The sequence below is a fragment of the Balearica regulorum genome, chromosome 1, assembly GCF_011004875.1.
Source record: "Balearica regulorum gibbericeps isolate bBalReg1 chromosome 1, bBalReg1.pri, whole genome shotgun sequence".
Classification (NCBI taxonomy): Eukaryota; Metazoa; Chordata; class Aves; order Gruiformes; family Gruidae; genus Balearica; species Balearica regulorum.
In genome coordinates, this window is record NC_046184.1 from 135,784,303 (window position 1) to 135,802,587 (window position 18,285).

General features: G+C 39.4%; 2 protein-coding genes across 2 annotated transcripts in view; both read right to left on the bottom strand.

Annotated features, from left to right (window-relative positions):
* Positions 1–15,063, bottom strand: part of RAB9A (RAB9A, member RAS oncogene family) — a 36,258-nt gene extending 21,195 nt beyond the window's left edge. Inside the window, exon 1 of the mRNA XM_075776202.1 lies at positions 14,926–15,063. The gene's annotated coding sequence lies outside the window, so the exon portion shown is untranslated. The remainder of the gene's footprint in view (positions 1–14,925) is intronic.
* On the bottom strand, positions 1,595–15,055 carry TCEANC (transcription elongation factor A N-terminal and central domain containing). The gene is made up of 2 exons (XM_075776090.1): positions 14,926–15,055; positions 1,595–2,859 (listed from the first exon to the last, which is right to left on the bottom strand). Exon 2 carries the CDS (start codon positions 2,849–2,851, stop codon positions 1,769–1,771), a length of 1,083 nt encoding a protein of 360 aa, XP_075632205.1. The 5' UTR covers positions 2,852–2,859; positions 14,926–15,055; the 3' UTR covers positions 1,595–1,768.
* Positions 15,064–18,285: the final 3,222 nt, after the last annotated feature.

Below are 18,285 nucleotides of genomic sequence, written 5' to 3' on the forward strand. Positions count from 1 at the left end.
TTTTCTCACCTCATGCCCCCAAGTCCTTTCTCTGACAGGTCTTGTGGCTGGAGAACTCCAGCGCAGTCAGCGCCTCAGCCCAGAGAAGCCGACCAGCCTCAGCTGTGTTACAGCTGGGTGGGCGCAGGAACCCTCCTTAACTCCTCCAGCAAATAATCACCAGGTTTCTCTGCTCAGCTGATGCATTTTGGCCTTGAACTGTAAAATGCCTGTTGTGCATTTGTAAGAGACATCTCCATTACTGCCAAGGATGCAGTTCTATTGTGCTTATACGAAACACTTTGTGCCGAAAGCATGGCTTTTGGCAATTTACTGACCCATGTCATCATCTCATCTCTACTCCAACAAGGAAACTCATTATGAAGGTTATGTTTCCAAACAGTACTACTGCTTTGCTACAAGAACCTATCCACGCAGGCAGGAACCTATCTACTCAGGCAGGGCAGACTTATGCTTCACTGCATTTCCTTAGGTCTGTGAGTTGACACATTCACGTGCTTAGAAAATTAGGAGTCGATGCAAGACCCATTTCCTCTCATTTAAATGTTTACAGTAACTCAAAACCAGTGAAGAAACCAAATTAGGAACACACAGTATGAACCTAGTTTTCTACAGACCAACAGCCAGCTGTGAAAGATACCCAGACTCGGGTGGTTCTCCCAGCTCAGAAAAGAAACATCTCCCTGACTTCTGATGTATATTCCATTAGACGTATTCTGAAGTAATTTTAAGTTTTCCAGAAAAAAACACAACAGGGCTATTCCTTGAGTGAGAAGAATGCCAAGGTGATATTTTTTGATAAATAAATGCTTCTACTATACAGCCAGTGTAATCCTGTTGACTGTGGGGGAAAAAAATGTATAAAAAATTTAGCTATTAGATTTCCTTCTATTTGTTTTTTTCTGAGTAACCTGCACTACATAAAACCATTAATTTGCTAAGTGCAGGACAGATGTCCCAGTTCAAGAGAGGATATCCATTCAGAAAGTAATTAACTCCTCTTAACTTCATGCCTTTATTAAATAAAGATAAATTTAATAATATATTTACATAATTTTCTGAAATAAACCATTGTCTGATCCTGCATGAATTTCGTAACAGTTGCAGGATGCACCATCTTATATTGCAAATCTAAACTGCAAACAGGTAAGATTGTCACAAGTACTATTTTCCTTCCAATAGCTATAAAAAACTAAAGCAGAATTTCATTTTTGTTTTCATTTGCTAGCTGCCTTCTCCCCCTTTTATGCTCTATTTTTCATCCTTTTTTTCCTTTTAGACATTACCTCTCAAACCAACTTAATAATCTAACACTTACTTGCAAAAAGTGACTTACTTAAGGAGTGAATCCACGCAGAACATTCTGTAATGCATGCAAGTATGTGAACTGCAGTTTTGGAAACAGTTTGTTTACTGTAAATGAAACTTAGGTTCTGTGAAAGAACTCCTGCTGAAGATAATGAAAATTCCAAGTATTCAGTACCTTGGGGAAAAAAAACGCAGCACTTGAAATATTTTTAATGGACTTACTACTGAATATTCCTCTCAGATGTTACTATTTTTTCCCTTTTATTTCTTTACAAACTGACATCACTTAAAATGACATAGATTTATTCATCTTCAAAAATAACTTAGCAACTTTTTAAAAGCTGATTTTGCACTTTTTAGTGGTAGCATCTACATAATATCAATACAAAAATTTAAATTACACAGTCTCAACAGGAATATCTTCTCATGTCTGTGTTTCTGAACCACTTATTAAAGAGCATTACAAACAAATCCATCTGCTGTGATACCACTGTTCTCCACATTCGTTACAAATAACGTAAGTCAACATTTGTTCATCTGGATTTGTGCTTCGTACCCAACCTGGAAGAAAGAGTGTTCCCCTGGCAATCATAGTGACAGTGCAGTCAAATTTTTCACAGCGCCTACACTTTATTTTGTTTGTCTGTGTACCATTAATAACTTGTGGAAGCTGATGTTCCTGAACAGATGATTCTGTGTACAGAGCCCTGAGCTGTTTCAGTTCATCGCTGGCCATTTCCATCACTGTCATCTCAGCAAAAGCCTTTGGACTCAACGTCCCTGAAAAAAGGTTATGTCTTAAGTGGCAACTTTTAGGGTTCTTCAGGTTAGAGATTTTGCTTCTGATACAGTTTTTATACTTTTTGTCATTTTTAGCATGAAGAGCAAAAATATGTTCTTCGATTTCTTTAGATAGCTCTACCCATTTATCAGTTCCTTCTTGGTCTTTGGCAGAACCAGTCAAAGCTTTATAAAGAAGATCCGTACATTTACACCTCAGAGCTCTCATCGGATCCTGCTGCAGACTTGCTTCATTAACAAGAGGTTTAGAATCTCTACAATCAGTGTGTTGCTCCTCAAAACACGAAAGCTGATTCATGCTGCCTTCTGTGTCATTACGTACTGCATTTTTTACAGTTTGCAATGGGACCAAAACTTTCGAACTAGTAGCATCTAATGCCTCCTGCTGAAATGGTCCTTCAGACAGCAACTGCTCTCTAGGAACCACACTGAGATGTTCAATTTCCTCCTTCACGGACACAGACACTGACTTTTTAACTTGCATTGACTGAACACAGTTATTCTTGTAAAGTCCTTTCCACCTTGATAATAACTGCTTTGCTTTCTTTTTCAACTCTACTGAAGGGCAGCTCTTGAGTACTCTGTATACAGCCTTGGCAACTTCTGTCCCCTGAAGATATTCTATAGTCATATCAACATCTTCAAGTTCTTTAAGATGATCCTCAATATCTTGGAAATTGTTCTCAGACAGTAGTTTTTCAATACAATGGGCTCTGTGTACAATATTTTTCTGGTCAGACATTTTTGAACCTGAAAGCAAAAAATGTTTATTGTATTTATTGCAGTTATGACATTAATTCATTTTCTGTATATTCTCACATGGTTTTCTTTTTATTTTATGTTATTTTACACCACTTTATTTGTGTACATCACTGGGTTTGCCAGCTTTTTCTTGAGGTAGTGTATAGTAGAGTTAGTGGAGCAAATGCAAATCGCAGAGGAGCCTGGGTCCTGGAAAAATGAAAGTGGGCATGCTGGTCTAACTCATGCAAGGAAAGTACCAGCAGAAAGGACAGCCCACAGGGATTTCTGCTGGAGTAGAGTTAACGATTTAAGAAGTAGGGTATGACACTAATTTTTAAGGAAAAGCAGTGTCTTGCCCAAAACCACACTAACAAAGACACTACTAACATAACAAAAATATTTGTCATACTTCTTTCTCTACACATGTATACCACAACAGAAGTTCAGAGGGAGATTCTCAACTGCTACAAGAAGGTAGGCAACTACACAACCATTCTGCTGTATGAGATTACAGGTAGACTTTGCAGTCTTTGTGCATTAGTAGACTCTATAACTACTGGACTACCAAGAAGCTACGAGTTCTGAAAATCAGCATTTTTCACCAAAAGCACCAGATGACCACCTGCTGATGTTTAAAATCTAGACACTGTTATCAAATTATATGCTTTCCAACAAATAAAAAGCAGGCTTTATAGGCAGTGTATCTCCCCCTCCTCACACATACAGAGAAACAATAAAAACATTAGTAGGGTTTTTACAGCATTGGCATCAACAAATTGAATTTAATAAGAATACTGTTTTCAGAAAATCAGTCTGTTTTTCTATCACAGAAATTTAAAGTCTATTAAAAACCATGTTTGGGACCTTCTGCTATAACAGGTATTTGAATAACATAATGATCTCACACTGTTGAACACATTCTTCCCAATAAGCTCCAGAAGCAGATTTGTAAGTAACCACTCCAATAATTTAATCTGAAAGGTGCAATGACAAGGAAGTTTACTGCAAGACTCCAAATCTGGGGAGATCATTGCTGTCATCTTTCAGAATGCATTTGCAAAATAACCCTCCTCAGAAAAACTGACTTATGTCTCAGCTTTTGGGAGCCCATATTTAAACCTTTTTTTCCATGAATTCAGTACAAGTTGCAATGACACAGAATAATAGAGAAGTGGATCCAAAAACTCCACATTGTAAAGTGCTTTTTCAGTTGTTGGGTCTTTGGGGTTGTGTGTTCGGTTGGTTTTTTGGGTTTTGTTTTTTTTTTTAAAAAAAATCAGTCATTCCTATAACTATACCCTAACTTACCAAGATATTTCCACAAATCCTTATAATAAATGCTGAGACATTTGGTTAATTGGGATTTTGTTTTTAATAAAATCTGCAAGTTTCCACTTGGTTTCTCAAAACAAACCGTTTAGTTAAAATCAAATATATAGGTTTTGTCATTAGAAGACTAACTTGGAGTAGGGACCAATGTGTAGCACAGCTATGATTTTTCAAAAATTTGTTTTGCTACTGTCATTTGTATATGTTGTAGCCTGCATAATGGAGAATCATTGATACATGTAGAAATTAGATATATGCATTAAGAATGACCGATAAAAAGTTAAAGAAAACTTCCATACTCACATTGGTTTGGTTAATAACTTCTACAGCAGACAAATGACATACCTGTGAATTGTTTTTTTAATTTCAGCCTTTTTCCTCAAGCCTTTGTTACTTCAAAAGAATAAAATTAAGGAGCTAACGTGACCATGGTAACTGACCAAAAACCACTGGCCTATATGACTTCTTCAAGCACCTGGTGGAGATGTCAGAGTTTTCAGGCCTTCTGTGGAACTTTTATATGTTACCATAACTTGATATAAATGATATTAGGGAGTTCTTCAATTAGTAAATAGCTGAACACATTTTATTGGGAGCTGCAAAACAAAGGTTTGGGGCTACTCTGCAGCAAATTTAAGTAAGTGAGCCTCAGTGGATCTTAAGCCCAAAACGCCATTCTGGTTCCTACGTGACCCTCGACCTTTCGCTTGCTATGCAAAAGATTATGTTACATCTCTTCCAAAAGCTTCTCTTTAGAGCTGCTAACAGAGAAGCAAGGTGGACTAGTAAACTTTCAACCAAGGTCCCCACTGCTGCCCTTTCCCTTGCCAGCTCTTGCATCATACAAAGTCCTAATCTAACTTCTAGGAATTTGCAAAAATAGAAAGACACATTCCTCTACATTCTAAAAAGTACCTATTTTCTTAGAGCCGTAGCATTATTAAAGCATGCTCCCATATATTCTGACGCATTAAATGGAAAGAAAAAGGGGATTTCGGAATGCAGAGTCTCATAGCTTGAGTTAAGATTTCCTTTTGATTCCTTTTTATCAAGCCCTTTGACCAAAAAATGCTCCATGCATTGCTATGTGCAAATTTACACACAAAACGAGTTAATACTACTAATGTTATTCTCCTGTTAAAGGAACTCACAAGCAGATTTCTTGCACCATCACTGTTTCCATGATGAAACCTCCTGAGAATGGGGGAAGAGGAGGGACAAGTGAAACAGCTGGGTAATTTGAACCCTCTGTTGCTTTCTATGACCAGCAGCCCAGCTAACTTGTTTTCTGCATGACAGAAACGACTTCAAACTTTAGGTACAGCCTCAGAGCTCCACAAAACAAACAGACAGAGAGAGAGCATAAACCTTCACATGTTTCTATAATCCTGAACCACAGAACCAGCCTGACATCCATAGTGAACAATCCCTGCATTTACTTAATCTGTATATAAACAACTCATTCTTGTCTGACATTTTGAAGTGCTGTGAAACCTCAATAATGGCTACTACAGAAAGTGATTTACTACTCCAGAAGCTTCAGAATCAGAGAAAGAGGATGCATATTTCAAATACTTAAGTTGAACTCTATGCATTGTCATACTGAAAAGCACAAATAATTGCATCCTTGCTCATCTCTTCTGCTGCAGGAATACACAGAGGCTGTGAGAGTGGAAAGAGGTGTTCTCTTATGTAGGGCAGCAATCCCTACAGCAGGACAGTTCCCTGTCTCCCGAACACTCAGTAGCTGGCATTAGAAAATGATCTGCTGGTATTTATTGGTTTTCATGCAATCTAGGGCAGAGCTGGTGGTAAAGTTATATCCTCAACCAGTGTGACTGCACTATGCCTTAGAATCAGTTCTGCTCCTTCCAATATACTCCAAACTTAATTTTCTTCAGTTCTTGTACCTATCTATGTATTGTATTTTGCTACACATACCATAAAATACACCTATCCAAAAACAAGATGACTTCATGAATATCAATATTTAGTATACAGGAGTATGGCCATGTAAAGGAATTACTACGCACCAAGTGCTCTGCTGAGAATTTGTCCACGCATAATACTTTTACCGTCTGACAAAGGTGAGGTATTTTGATCTTTCTTTGAGGAATCTGCTTCACAGAAAGCTTCCCTGTAGGAACTAATATCCTCCTGCAGTATTAGTTGCAGGGTGAGGATCCGTACGCAAGAAATGGTGCATAAAATCCACAGATATCATCTGCTTTGAGGTAGTGGTCTTTGCTTATGGTTATCCACTTGATCCTAGGCAGCCTGCCAGGGTGGCAAAGTGAAGACATCCCCGTTTCTGTGGCCAATCTCACACAGGAAAATTATATGGCTGAAAAAGACTCCTTTGGCTCCCCACTGACAGCTGAAGTGACTAACACAAAGCCTCTGAAGGGAGCTGGAGCCCAAAAGTTCGCACCTGCAGCAAGAACGCAGACATTCTGCCACACACGTGCTGTGAATTACCTTAGACTTACTGGATACCTACAGCTACTGAAAAGGAGCTGGGATCTGCAAACTCATCACGCCTCACTAAGATGCATTTTTGCTAACAGGCAGATCTAAGACAACCTAGTTTGTTCTTTTTTTTAACCTTCTACCAGACATATAAAAGGCTGGTTTAGATTGGATTAAATGCAGTATATACATTCTACCTCAAGACTTTTTCCATGTGTACTAAGGCAATAAATTAAATTATTAGAAATTTTAAGATCTTCTTAGTCATGCATTGACTTTTTCAAGTTTATGCAACATTAAATTCAAGTACATAAATCTTATGGCAGCAGTTAAACAAACTGAAAACAAAATATGGACATCAAAATATGAACAATGATTTTAAAACCATTTTAGAAATGCAACGACCTGACAGACTACTCACATTTAAGTCAAAACAATCACTTCTAAGGGACTGTTTTCTTCAACACGTACAACAAATAGCAAGGAGGTAGGACTGAGCGACTCCCTTCAAACTTATTAAGTAAAGCTAGGTAAAAATAACAGAAAAAAAAAAAGTCATAAAAATCTATGACAAGAACAGAACTGAAATCCATAATTAATTACTTCAATGGAGTGAGATATTCATCGGCAACTGGCAGAAGCACAAGAAACAGCCAGCAGAGAAACCACTAAACAAAGGCAATAAATATGTCTATCAGTGACAATAGAGAGGTTTCTGTGGGGAAAGCATTCTTGGAAGGGCACTGGCTCTGTTGTGGGTACCCTAGTTTGCAAAGGATTTTAAGACCTTTCGAGATGAAAAGTAATACGTTCAGCTGAAATACTACGCTAACTACTCAACCATAAATTTCATCTCAGATTCCAAATTAAAAGGCAGTATGGTTAAAAAAAAAAAGTTGTTTGGGCATTTGTTGCCCTATAAATCAAGTGAGGACTAGACTTGTCACCCATGTTGACAGAGACCATTATTTTACAGGATTAGAAATCAAACAGAGATTACTGAACTTATAAGGTTATGAGATGGTTCATTTTACTCCTGCTGGCTTCCTTCAAAGGATGAGGCAGAGCTCTTCTTTAATACTGGGAATCCTGCATAGCATTTCATATTAAGTCTGCATGTCAAGGACTTGTTCTGCTTCTCTCATCAAGGTACAATATGATTTCCTCAGACAACTGTAGAAAACATGTTTTCCACATTATTTTAGGGAGAAACAAGAAATTAGTGATGCAGTGGTAATACTGGAGTGTATTTTCTAGCTAAAGTTCACTGGGAACCTAAGTACAGCAAGCCAGCATTCTTTCCTGCTCAGGCTCCTTTTCCTTGAACTCTGATATTTCTGCTGTAAATCAAGGTTTTGCTGTTTGTGGAGTAATGGCAAAACCTCCAGGTATGGGTATGCTTTATTTTGTTACTTCATAGAAAGAAAAGTGGAAGTCTGTGATACTCAAGACAGCTGCCAGATCTCTGACTGCCCACTGACAAGGGATTTTTGAGCTTTCTGCTATGTCAGATAAGCAAAATCATTGATTCAGATAAGACTTATTAAAAAAAAATTACAGAAGAGTTTAAAACAACTCTAGGCAGTCCACAAGTATTTATCATTCTCTCTAACTCTCAGATGACAGAAGTGACCCTCGCAGGGTGAAATGACCTTGCCCAAGCTAGTTCAATAGGTCAGCTGCAGAACAAAGGCCATGATCACAACCCTTTAACCACAGCTCTACTTCTCTGGTAACCCCACAGTACTAAGCAGCTGTTGATAATGGCCAACATCTGGGGGGCAGAGGAGTGTACAACAAAGAGGAAGTTGGAGGAACCTCAAAACTTTCTGAATAGAAAAAGCAAGTGCTTCACAGAAAGACAGTTGCAGTTTCAAATGGGAAAATATTTTACCACTTGAGGGTGCTGTAGTATTGCAAACACATGCAGTGTTCTGAAAACGTTCATCATGAGAAACTCCAACTTGTTAAGAAAGAAAACAATTTCCCCATGATCTTTAGGAGACCTCACATTTTTAGGGTGCCTTTGTGCCTAAATTTGGCCAAAAAAAATTTACGTACAAAGGTGCTGGGGTACAGACAGGAGGGAAAGGGTGTATCCCCATCCAGTCATTGGCCTTTCAATTGATATTTTTAAAATTTGGAATTTGGCCACTTTCCTACCTGATTTAATGCTATTTGGAAAATGCTGCTGAAAAAATATGTGTAAAATTAACTGAATCATGTACTTAGCACTGTTCTGCTGTCTTCCTAGTTCCAAGAGGTATGAAGTCTAAGAAAAAGGTGAGTATACAACATATGTTCTTTTTCTGAAATTACAAAATGCATCATGCATTTTTTTTCCTTAATTGTAGAGACAGGAGAACAAAAGTACAAAGGACAGTATCACAATTTTGTGCAGTACAAAATAAGCATCTCCATCTCTCCTACAAATTACACCTGGCATTTCCATCCTGCTTAACTTTAGCAACGCATGAGAACATTCATTTGAACTCTAAGTGTCTGTTGAAGGTTACAAGGTAGAAATTGACTCTTGTTTACAATTAGATGGTGTAATACTGTGCTGATGAGGTACTTTCTTGCCAAAGCATTAGGACCTCTCACACTGACTGCCCAGTATAATGAGTCACTTGGGTATACAAGAATAAATGATGGTGTCAATTTGCCCCTAAGGAAGAAAAGATCAGACTATCTCAGGTTTAAAATACGGTCATCTTGTAATAATACCAAATTGAATCAGGACTTTTTAAATAATAAAATGACTAAACAGGAGAAAGCAAACAAAAAACTCCAGCCTGAGACACTTACTGCTAACTGCAAAGCCAGCCCCTGGGAAAAACACTGTCCCCTCCAAAACCATTTGGGGTAAATGCCTTGTCTCTGCTATATACCTTGCCTGGTTCAAAGTCAAAGCCTATCTTGGCTTAGCACAGTTAACACCCACTGATAAACCAAGACAAACTCAAAATGCATCCAAGTAAGTGTGGATGAATGTCTTGGAAGGGTAGAGAAGGCTGAACATCAGTCGTCTTCTCCCTTATCCCAACCTCAGATGATTTTTTTCTCCAAGGAATTCTACATAATCGGAAGAAAATCCAGACCACAGCCAAGATAAAGATCATTAACAGCTAAGTACTCCTAATGGTGTAACAAATTTTCTGCCAAAAATGTGGTTAATACTATAGCAGAGATGGTGGTACAGTACTGGAAACACCAGGTTTTATCCTTTGGGCAACCTAAATTACAAATAAACAATGAAAATGATCAAATGTTATTTTAAACTCAGAGTGGAAGAGGAAATCAGGAAATTCTCATAGCTAGCCCCCAGACCCAAAACCATTCCTTCATCCCATCTACAGTAGGAGAGCAGATATCAAAGATGTCACCAATAAATCAATTTCTGAGGCTTTTATTTCATCTTGGTAAAAATCAGAGCTCTTCCTGCCTCTCAGCAGGACTGCCTTCCACCTGAACTTCACAGAAATTCATTTTTGAAGAACAGTCACATGAATAAAGCTAAGTTAATACAATAATAACTGAGATAATATAACAGTACTATTGCCAGATATCCATGACCAGACACCTCACTGACCAAAAAGTCACCTCTTGGTCAAAGATCCAGAAGCAGCGGAGTATGTGAGCTCAGAATTATTGCAAAACCATTCCCCAAAAATCTCCACTTCACTTGTTGAACTCTATCGCTATAGCACCAGAAGCAAAATGCATCTTTTATTCTTCTGCACATAACAGAATAGAGCCACAGCGAGTAAGAAAAGAAAAATTAAGTAAGACTACCACATGAAACATTGTTTCAAGAAGTTTTCCAGGACAACATCTAGTGAAAGAGTATGTGAGTAATAAAAAATGGTCTGATAGAGTAATAGTTTTGTTCTGCATCTTTTACACCAAAGTGACTGCTCTTAACTAGTCTGGAGCTATACTGTCCTTGCGTTTATCCCACTGGCATCATTCTCCCACAGCTTTCTTCCCGAGAGTTTGCAGGGGACAGAGGGCAGAGTACATTGCATTCATATGCGGACACACATAGTATCCTCTCTTACTGGGCAAATTTTTAATCCTGATTTGGAGTTGCTTCTCCTACAAACCCCATTTTTAATTAAAAGAGAATTCTTACAAAAAAAAAAAAAACAAACCCAGCAAAAACCAATAGGCTGCATAATGAAGTTATCAAGCCTCAGGGATCGACCCCAAAGTAGAGTTGTTAGCACATTTTGCTGATAAGATCAAACAAACAAACATACACGGATTTAATGAAACAGGAAAAGTTGTCGCCTTTACCAGACTGCTTAGCCACTAGCTTCATTTGACCTCAGTATATAAGCTAGAGCTCAGGAAAAGCCTCAAAATATTACAGCTACACCGGACAAATAACACCTTTGACTTGTCTCTCTCGCAAAAACTAGCTGAGAAAATTTCTTATGAATGGAACAGCTACAGCTGGTTTGAGTTCTAGGGAGGTCCAGCTGATGTTACAGCGGATGCATGAATCCCAGCAGAGATGCTACCTTGCTAACAGTTTCTTTTAATAATTTAAACTGATTCTCGCTGGAAGATAGTTTATATTTTCCTGTATCTTGTCTGCCTTACCCATGTGAATTTCTCTACTGAAATGACTGGTTATCTGAGTTAGATAAAGACCTTAAACCCTGAAAACATTACAAGTAATCCATTATTCTACTGATTTGAAATCTTTATCTCTATTGACATGGCTGACCTTTTGAACAAAATACTTTCCACTACTTGCCAGTATGAGGTACTAGCTGGAGATTCCAGCAGGTCAAAAGTCAGGCTTTTGACACACAGGGTACATTTTCAAAACATGAACTACTGTTTTGGCCCCAAGTAGCAAATACACATAGGAAGAGTATTGAACGATATTTAAGCAGATGACTCAGATATGAATTAATGCTACCTAGCTATGGTAGGGACACAGATTGACATACGTATTTTGCGCTAATTAAGCTGACCTGCTAGAGTGAAGTTTATCAAGGGGTTCAAGCTTTTTGGGGAGGCTGCACACAATTTTTCATACAATAATTTTTGTGATTATGAATTATTTGTGAAGACTCCCTTGCAAACTAAAGAGTACAGCTTATGATCTGCACAAAAAACACGCCAAACTTGCTAGAAGTACATTTGGCATCTTCCCAACATGCCTCCACCATGAAAAGCAAAGCCTAAGCTAGGACAAGTAGAAAATGCTAATACCATTTCTATAGCATCACCTACCTTAATATCCCATCAAAACTTCACTGTGTGACATTAGTTTATTTTCCCTTTGTGAAAAAGATTCTTCATGTCCTAACATACGTGTTTTTCCAACAGTAACAGATTTTAAACCAAAAATAATTTATTATGTTATATTTGAAAGACAATATGAAGAATATTGCACTATTTTCCCACAGTAACAGGATGCTATAAACATTCCTCCTCATTCAAGAAACATACTAGCCATTACCAATATATCTAAGCAGCTTTGTGTCATTGTTTATTAATTAACTACTTTCATTCAATACAGTTTAGTCTCCTGAACTGTTCATCTGGAGGGATGCAAATGATCATATTCATACTTCCAATCACTTAGGACAGCAAACCAGCTGAATAATTTCGGCAAGGCTGTGACATCTTTCAAGGGGAAGCTGGTTTCCTCCACATAGCATTACCTATATAAGGCAATACAGTTAATGCAACTGTTCCAGTTCATGAAGCGCTCTCTCTCTTGACACCACTGGGACTGTATCAGGCATCTGGACTGCTCCCTCTACTCAATGTCTGTGCACAAGAAGCATTCATAATGCTGGCCTCCAAACACTGGGAAATCATAATTCAAAATCCCCATTACACTGTGATTGGCTTATACACTATAATGTTTTTAGAAGTAAAAAACTGGGAGCTGTTCTGCATTTCTTTTAAGGCTGGTAAGCCTCTAGTGTTCCCATCTTTCCACCACAGACAAAATGATTAGGAGTTTACTTTCCTGAAAAAGAAAGGTTATGCTATCATGTACAACATTGCTCCAAGGACCAGTACTTGAAGAAATCAGTTTTGAGCATTCTATTGTAACTGTAAAAGACTGATAATACTTTCCCTGTTTACCTGGAATAATGGTACCTCTCATGTTCCTGCTTGGTATTAGAGCTTTCCTCCACTATTTTCTAACTTCCTTTTAAATTTCTTATTCATTTACCCAGGCAGAATAAATTGAGTGGGTTTGTTGTTGTTTTTTTTAAAACCTATTGAAGTTGAGAACTTGTTGTGAAATGCAGGTTTAGAATTGGCTTTTAAGTGACAGATCTCATCTGACATTCTTGCACATCCACTTATTTTTCAGTCTCCATAAATACTGTTTATCTCCTCTTGCAGATGTGCTGATTTGAAACCTGGACAGTCTCAATCTAAACACAGCTTTCCTAAGGTGGATCTCACACTCTCCTTTCAGTAAGCTTCTGCACTGGCACAGAAGTTCAACAAAATAGACTGGCCTGCAGATAACGAGCCTAAACCAACAAGTAAAAATGTACTTAAGACGTACCTATCCAAAGTATGTTTGTTCACTTAATATTTAGAAACAAAATACGAATCATTTTGGAGAGGAACAAGCAATTCTTTTTCCTGAATATATTTTCTTGACAAAATAGCTTTCAAGATTATTCTTATTCATATAGAGCTAGCAGAGACTTCAATTCTAGCACTATAAGCAAATGTTCAGTCTGCAATGTCTTTTTATGGCAAATTGTGCTGATAAATTAATATAAAAATGGAACATGTAAGTAAACAAAAACATGTTTTATGAACTTTTGTGAGTTTTTGATAATTTGATCAGTCAGATGAACACAGCCTTTTTATTGCTTTAACATTCAGTTTCTAATTAAGCCTCAGTTCAGTACTATTTCTACTTATCATTCCATTGTCAGGGACATACTAGATATCACTTTATCATTCTTTTATAGGTTTTCTTCCTTTAAAAATAAATCCTTTATATGCAGAGCAGATGTGTTCCTGACCCCTCTACAGAGAAAGCAGATGATATAATCAAAGGGTATTTGTAAGATCTAGTTAGTGTCTGCTAAAGTTCCTTCTGCTAAAACATGAATACTTCAATATGAAAGTACATAACATCTAAACATTTGAGAGTCTTGATCAAGACACCTGACGTACTGACTGAAATAAGATGTGAAATACACTTGAAATGAAATGTATTCTTATACAGTTAATTATTTTAAATAATACTACTTTGGAAAGTGTGAACTCTCTAATTCCTTTCTATATTAATGCCAGTATTTGACTTAAGACATCAATGCTGCATGGAGACCAATATAATACCTAAAAAACTCCCATAATACTACCATCACATATATCCAACCTGCAATTTTCAAGGTCAGCCCCTCCTGTGAGTGGGAATTACAGTCACTTATGATATAAATCAGTAGGGTAATCACAACAGCCAGGAGAAGCAGGCCAGTTGTATGTATCTGCCTGAAGCCAGCCGCAGATGACGGCTGGTCTGGAACAGGTTTGGAGTCGGCCTCATGACGCCAGCAGCTGACCAACACTACTGTAACCTGCACCTCAGACACCGGCCCAAGAAACGCGGTGAAGACCAGCCTGCAAATCAGCCTTCAATCACTCCTATAAAGTGTGGGGTAGTTCACGGAGTACCCGTGCTCCAAAATGCCACTCAGTAGTGCCATGGGTACACCAACTCCGTGTTTTTTTCTCTAAATCCTCCATGGAAACCTCCTCAGGTCTGTTCCTCCTACACATCCTCAGACCCATCTAGCTTAAGTTTGATCCACTGCAGTATTGCTTAGGAGCGAAATGTCGCCCTTCCGCAGACTCCTGGCACACCCAAGGCAGGAGAAGCAAGGACGGACCTACCTACCAACGCCCCACACGCCTTAGGGAGCTGTTACCGCTGCACCCCTTCCCCTTTGGCCCCCAAGGCCTGAGCCGGGGCTGATGCGGTACTAACGGGCAAACGGGACCTGAGGAGAAGCGGGGCGGTTTGTGTCCCCCAGCCGTGAGGCGCCATTTCACGGCGCTGCAGGGAGCCCACGCACCGCTCGCTCCCGCGGCCCCTCTGGACCTCGCCCCCAGCGCCAGGACACGGGAAAGCGTCTCCCCGGCATCACCTGACGGGCAACACCTTGGAGGGGGAAGCTGCGCGCCTCACTCCCACTGCCCCTGGCGAAACACATAGAGCTACTACTACCCCCTCCCTCCGGTACCCCGGCAGCGGGGCCGCTGCGTTACCTCCGCAGCAGGCCTCAACATGGCGCTTCCCCCCCTCTTCCTGCTCCGGCCGCCACCAGCTCTGCGAGCGGGCGGGCCGGACTGCAGCGGTGAGCGGCTGCGCGCTGGCTCCTGCCCGCGGCTCCCGGTGAGGCCCGGCGCCGGTGGAGCGCCGTGCTCCGGGCGGCAGGCCCGAAGCGGGCAGTCGCCTCAGAGGGCGGGCAGCCCCGCTTGCTGGGCGGAGGGCGCGGGGCGGGAGCACTGCTGGGGAAAGCTGGGAAAGCTCTTTGGCTCTTCTTGGCCCTGAGCCAAATGAAAAAATAGATAAAATCATGTGATTTTAAGCTTTAACCTCAGTCATGACATGGTCCTTCTGGAACAAACACAGCTGGGGAAAGGCAGCGTGACACACCAAGGTGGGGAAATGAGTATCATGGCTAACGGAGAACAGAAAAAACATTGTAAAACTTCTCATTTTCAACATTGTACTGCATTACTTTTGGTATAGCCAACTAGTCTTTTGGCTGATAAATAGAACTATTGGTATACACAGGGTTAAAGAAAATAAATATTATAAAACTTACTTAACGGGGTAACAGCATATAAAGAAGCATGCTGGGCATACCAGATTATGCAGTAAACACCTAAAAGCTGATGTATTTTAGTCAAAGCAAAGGTATTTGTCGTTGCCTTTATTGCTGTGCTTTCCTCTTTCATGTATGTTTTACATAGGGCATTGAAAGTGATTTTGTAAAAGGTTAATACTTGTAGAATTTCGGCTCTACGTCAAATGTACAGGTGTGTGCTGGGGTTTATTCTCATTTACACTAGAAATTCGGTGTGATTTTTTTTAATATATATTTTTGGTTTTATTCACTAATGAGGCCTCTGTTGCCCTCTGCTGACAATAAACTGAACTTACCTACCTGAACTTGCCAAATACGTTTCAGCATGAATATCCCCCGCAGCAAACACACTTTTTTTCTCCTGTTTTCACATAATGAGCATCACCAGTACTAATCACAAAGGGGGAAAAAAAAAAAAAAAAGCCTTGCTTGTTGCATCGGAAGTGTAAAAAGTCACATAAGCAATTTATTAAATGATTGTGATGAACTAGTGGTCAGTGTTAGTTATCAAGAGTTATCAAACCTTTCTTTGCTAGTGCTGCAGTGGTTGCATTGCACTCCAATAACTCCAAGAACCCTAAATGATTGCTAACTATGTTTAATACTTAACTTGCAATATATTTGTGTCAAACTCACAAATTCATTGGTGATGGAACGCGTGGTGCAATGGTTAGCCCTGGCTAGCTGGAGGCCACAGTTAAGATCAGGCTTCCTTTTTGCCTCGTCGTTGTGGCTCACACAGCAACACAGTGTTTGGGACAAAAGCTATCCCAAAGAGTCCGTAGTTTTATGAAACAAGAGACGAAGAATTTGAAGCAGGTGACATGACTGTCTAGAACTGGCACAGTAAAATAGTAGCAGAACAGGAACACAGTCCAGCCCTCCCAGGTCCAAATGTGGCATGTCATCCAATGGCATATCTTACATATTTGTAAGTATTTTTGCAGCATAGGTATGTCATGAGCTCAGCAGAGGCACAGAGCACCTTTGGCAGGAGGGCACAAGAAGGATCATGATCTGCTCCCGTGATTAGCTCTCCTTTGAGCACTGATCAAAACTGAGGACGCTCCTCCTGGGGGTGGGTTCCTCACTCAAAGGACTGCTTGGGTGTGTTCATTAAATTGTCTTTGATCATTATTCCAGTTTCCCATTTATAAAACAGAGACAATAACGCTTTCTCAGTTACACCTGTTGTGGTTTAACCCCAGCCGGCAACCAAGCCCCACGCAGCTGCTCGCGCACCTCCCACCCCTACCCCCCAGTGAGATGGGGGAGAGGATCAGAAGGGTAAAGGTCAGAAAATTCATGGGTTGAGATAAAGACAGTTTAATAGGTAAAGCAAAAGCTGTGCACACAAGCAAAGCAAGACAAGGAATTCATTCCCCACTTCCCATGGGCAGGCAGGTGTTCAGCCATCCCCAGGAAAGCAGGGCTCCATCACGCCTAACGGTGACTTGGGAAGACAAACACCATCACTCCGAACATTCTCCCTTCCTCCTTCTTCCCGCAGCTTTATATGCTGAGCGTGACATCATATGACATGGGACATCCCTTTGGTCAGTTGGGGTCAGCTGTCCCAGCTGTGTCCCCTCCCAACTCCTTGTGCACCCCCAGCCCACTTGCTGGTGGGGTGGTGTGAGAAGCAGCAAAGGCCTTGGCTCTGTGTGAGCACTGCTCAGCAGTAACGAAAACATCCCTGTGTTAGCAACGCTGTTCGCAGCACAAATCCAAACCAGAGCCCTTCTTGCTATGAAGAAAATTATCTCTATCACAGCCAAAACCAGCACACCCCTGAAGTAAAATAAAACAAAAATATGATAAAAATTACATACCCATTATATTCATACATATGTGCATATGTGTGTAATGATACCTACGTACAATTTTGTGTTTGCATGGTTTTCCAGGATAAAATCAGTGCTACTCTAAAAAACAGCAACAACTTCCTTGAGACTTCAGTATTGGCTGTGATAAGTATCTGCTTCTCTAAAAACACAGGCTTCTATTCAATGAAGTGAGATATTCTGCCAGCTGATAAAGTGTTAAACAAACAGCCACAGAACTGGTTGGAAAAAAGGTGGTCAAACAACATTGTAAGGTTCTTGCATAGAATAGTATCAGTTTCAAGTAAGCTTCCTTAAAAAGAAATTTTCTAAAACAATGGTTCTATTTAAAGAATAACAAAATCAAAACAAAATGGTTGGGTATTATTTATTCTATAAAATTAATTGTTGTATTTTAATTTTATTTTTAAAATTATGTCATATCTTAATGTCATAACAGGCTGCTATTTTATCATGTAATTGACTGCTTTGTCATACAGTCCCACAGTGGTACACCACATCATTTTGGGCATACTATAAAAATTGAACATTTCTGAGTTTAAATGAGCTGTATGTTTGCATTTTCTGCATATGATCTACATAAAAGACAACATTCGCATAAGAACGCATGTGAACAGTTCTGGCTTGCCATCAAGCAGGAAACATCATGCAAAATTGCTACAATTATTTCTTTGTTTATTTATTAACTTCTTATACCCATATCTATGAAAGCAGGACAGTGATAATGCGGTTTCTTTTAATGAAATAAAAAGCTTTTTTAATGAGTTTTGAAGATGATGTGTGTTGATAATACATTAGCAATGAAATACTGCAGAGATGTACTCCCATTTGCAAAATATTTGTCATGTAGTTATTTGAAACAAAATATGTGTGAGTTCCCTTAAAGTTTTCTTTCCTCAATTTGTTTTACA

Excerpts from the sequence above, each read along its gene's own strand:
- TCEANC (XM_075776090.1), bottom strand. The coding sequence starts at position 2,851 with ATGTCTGACCAGAAAAATATTGTACACAGAGCCCATTGTATTGAAAAA.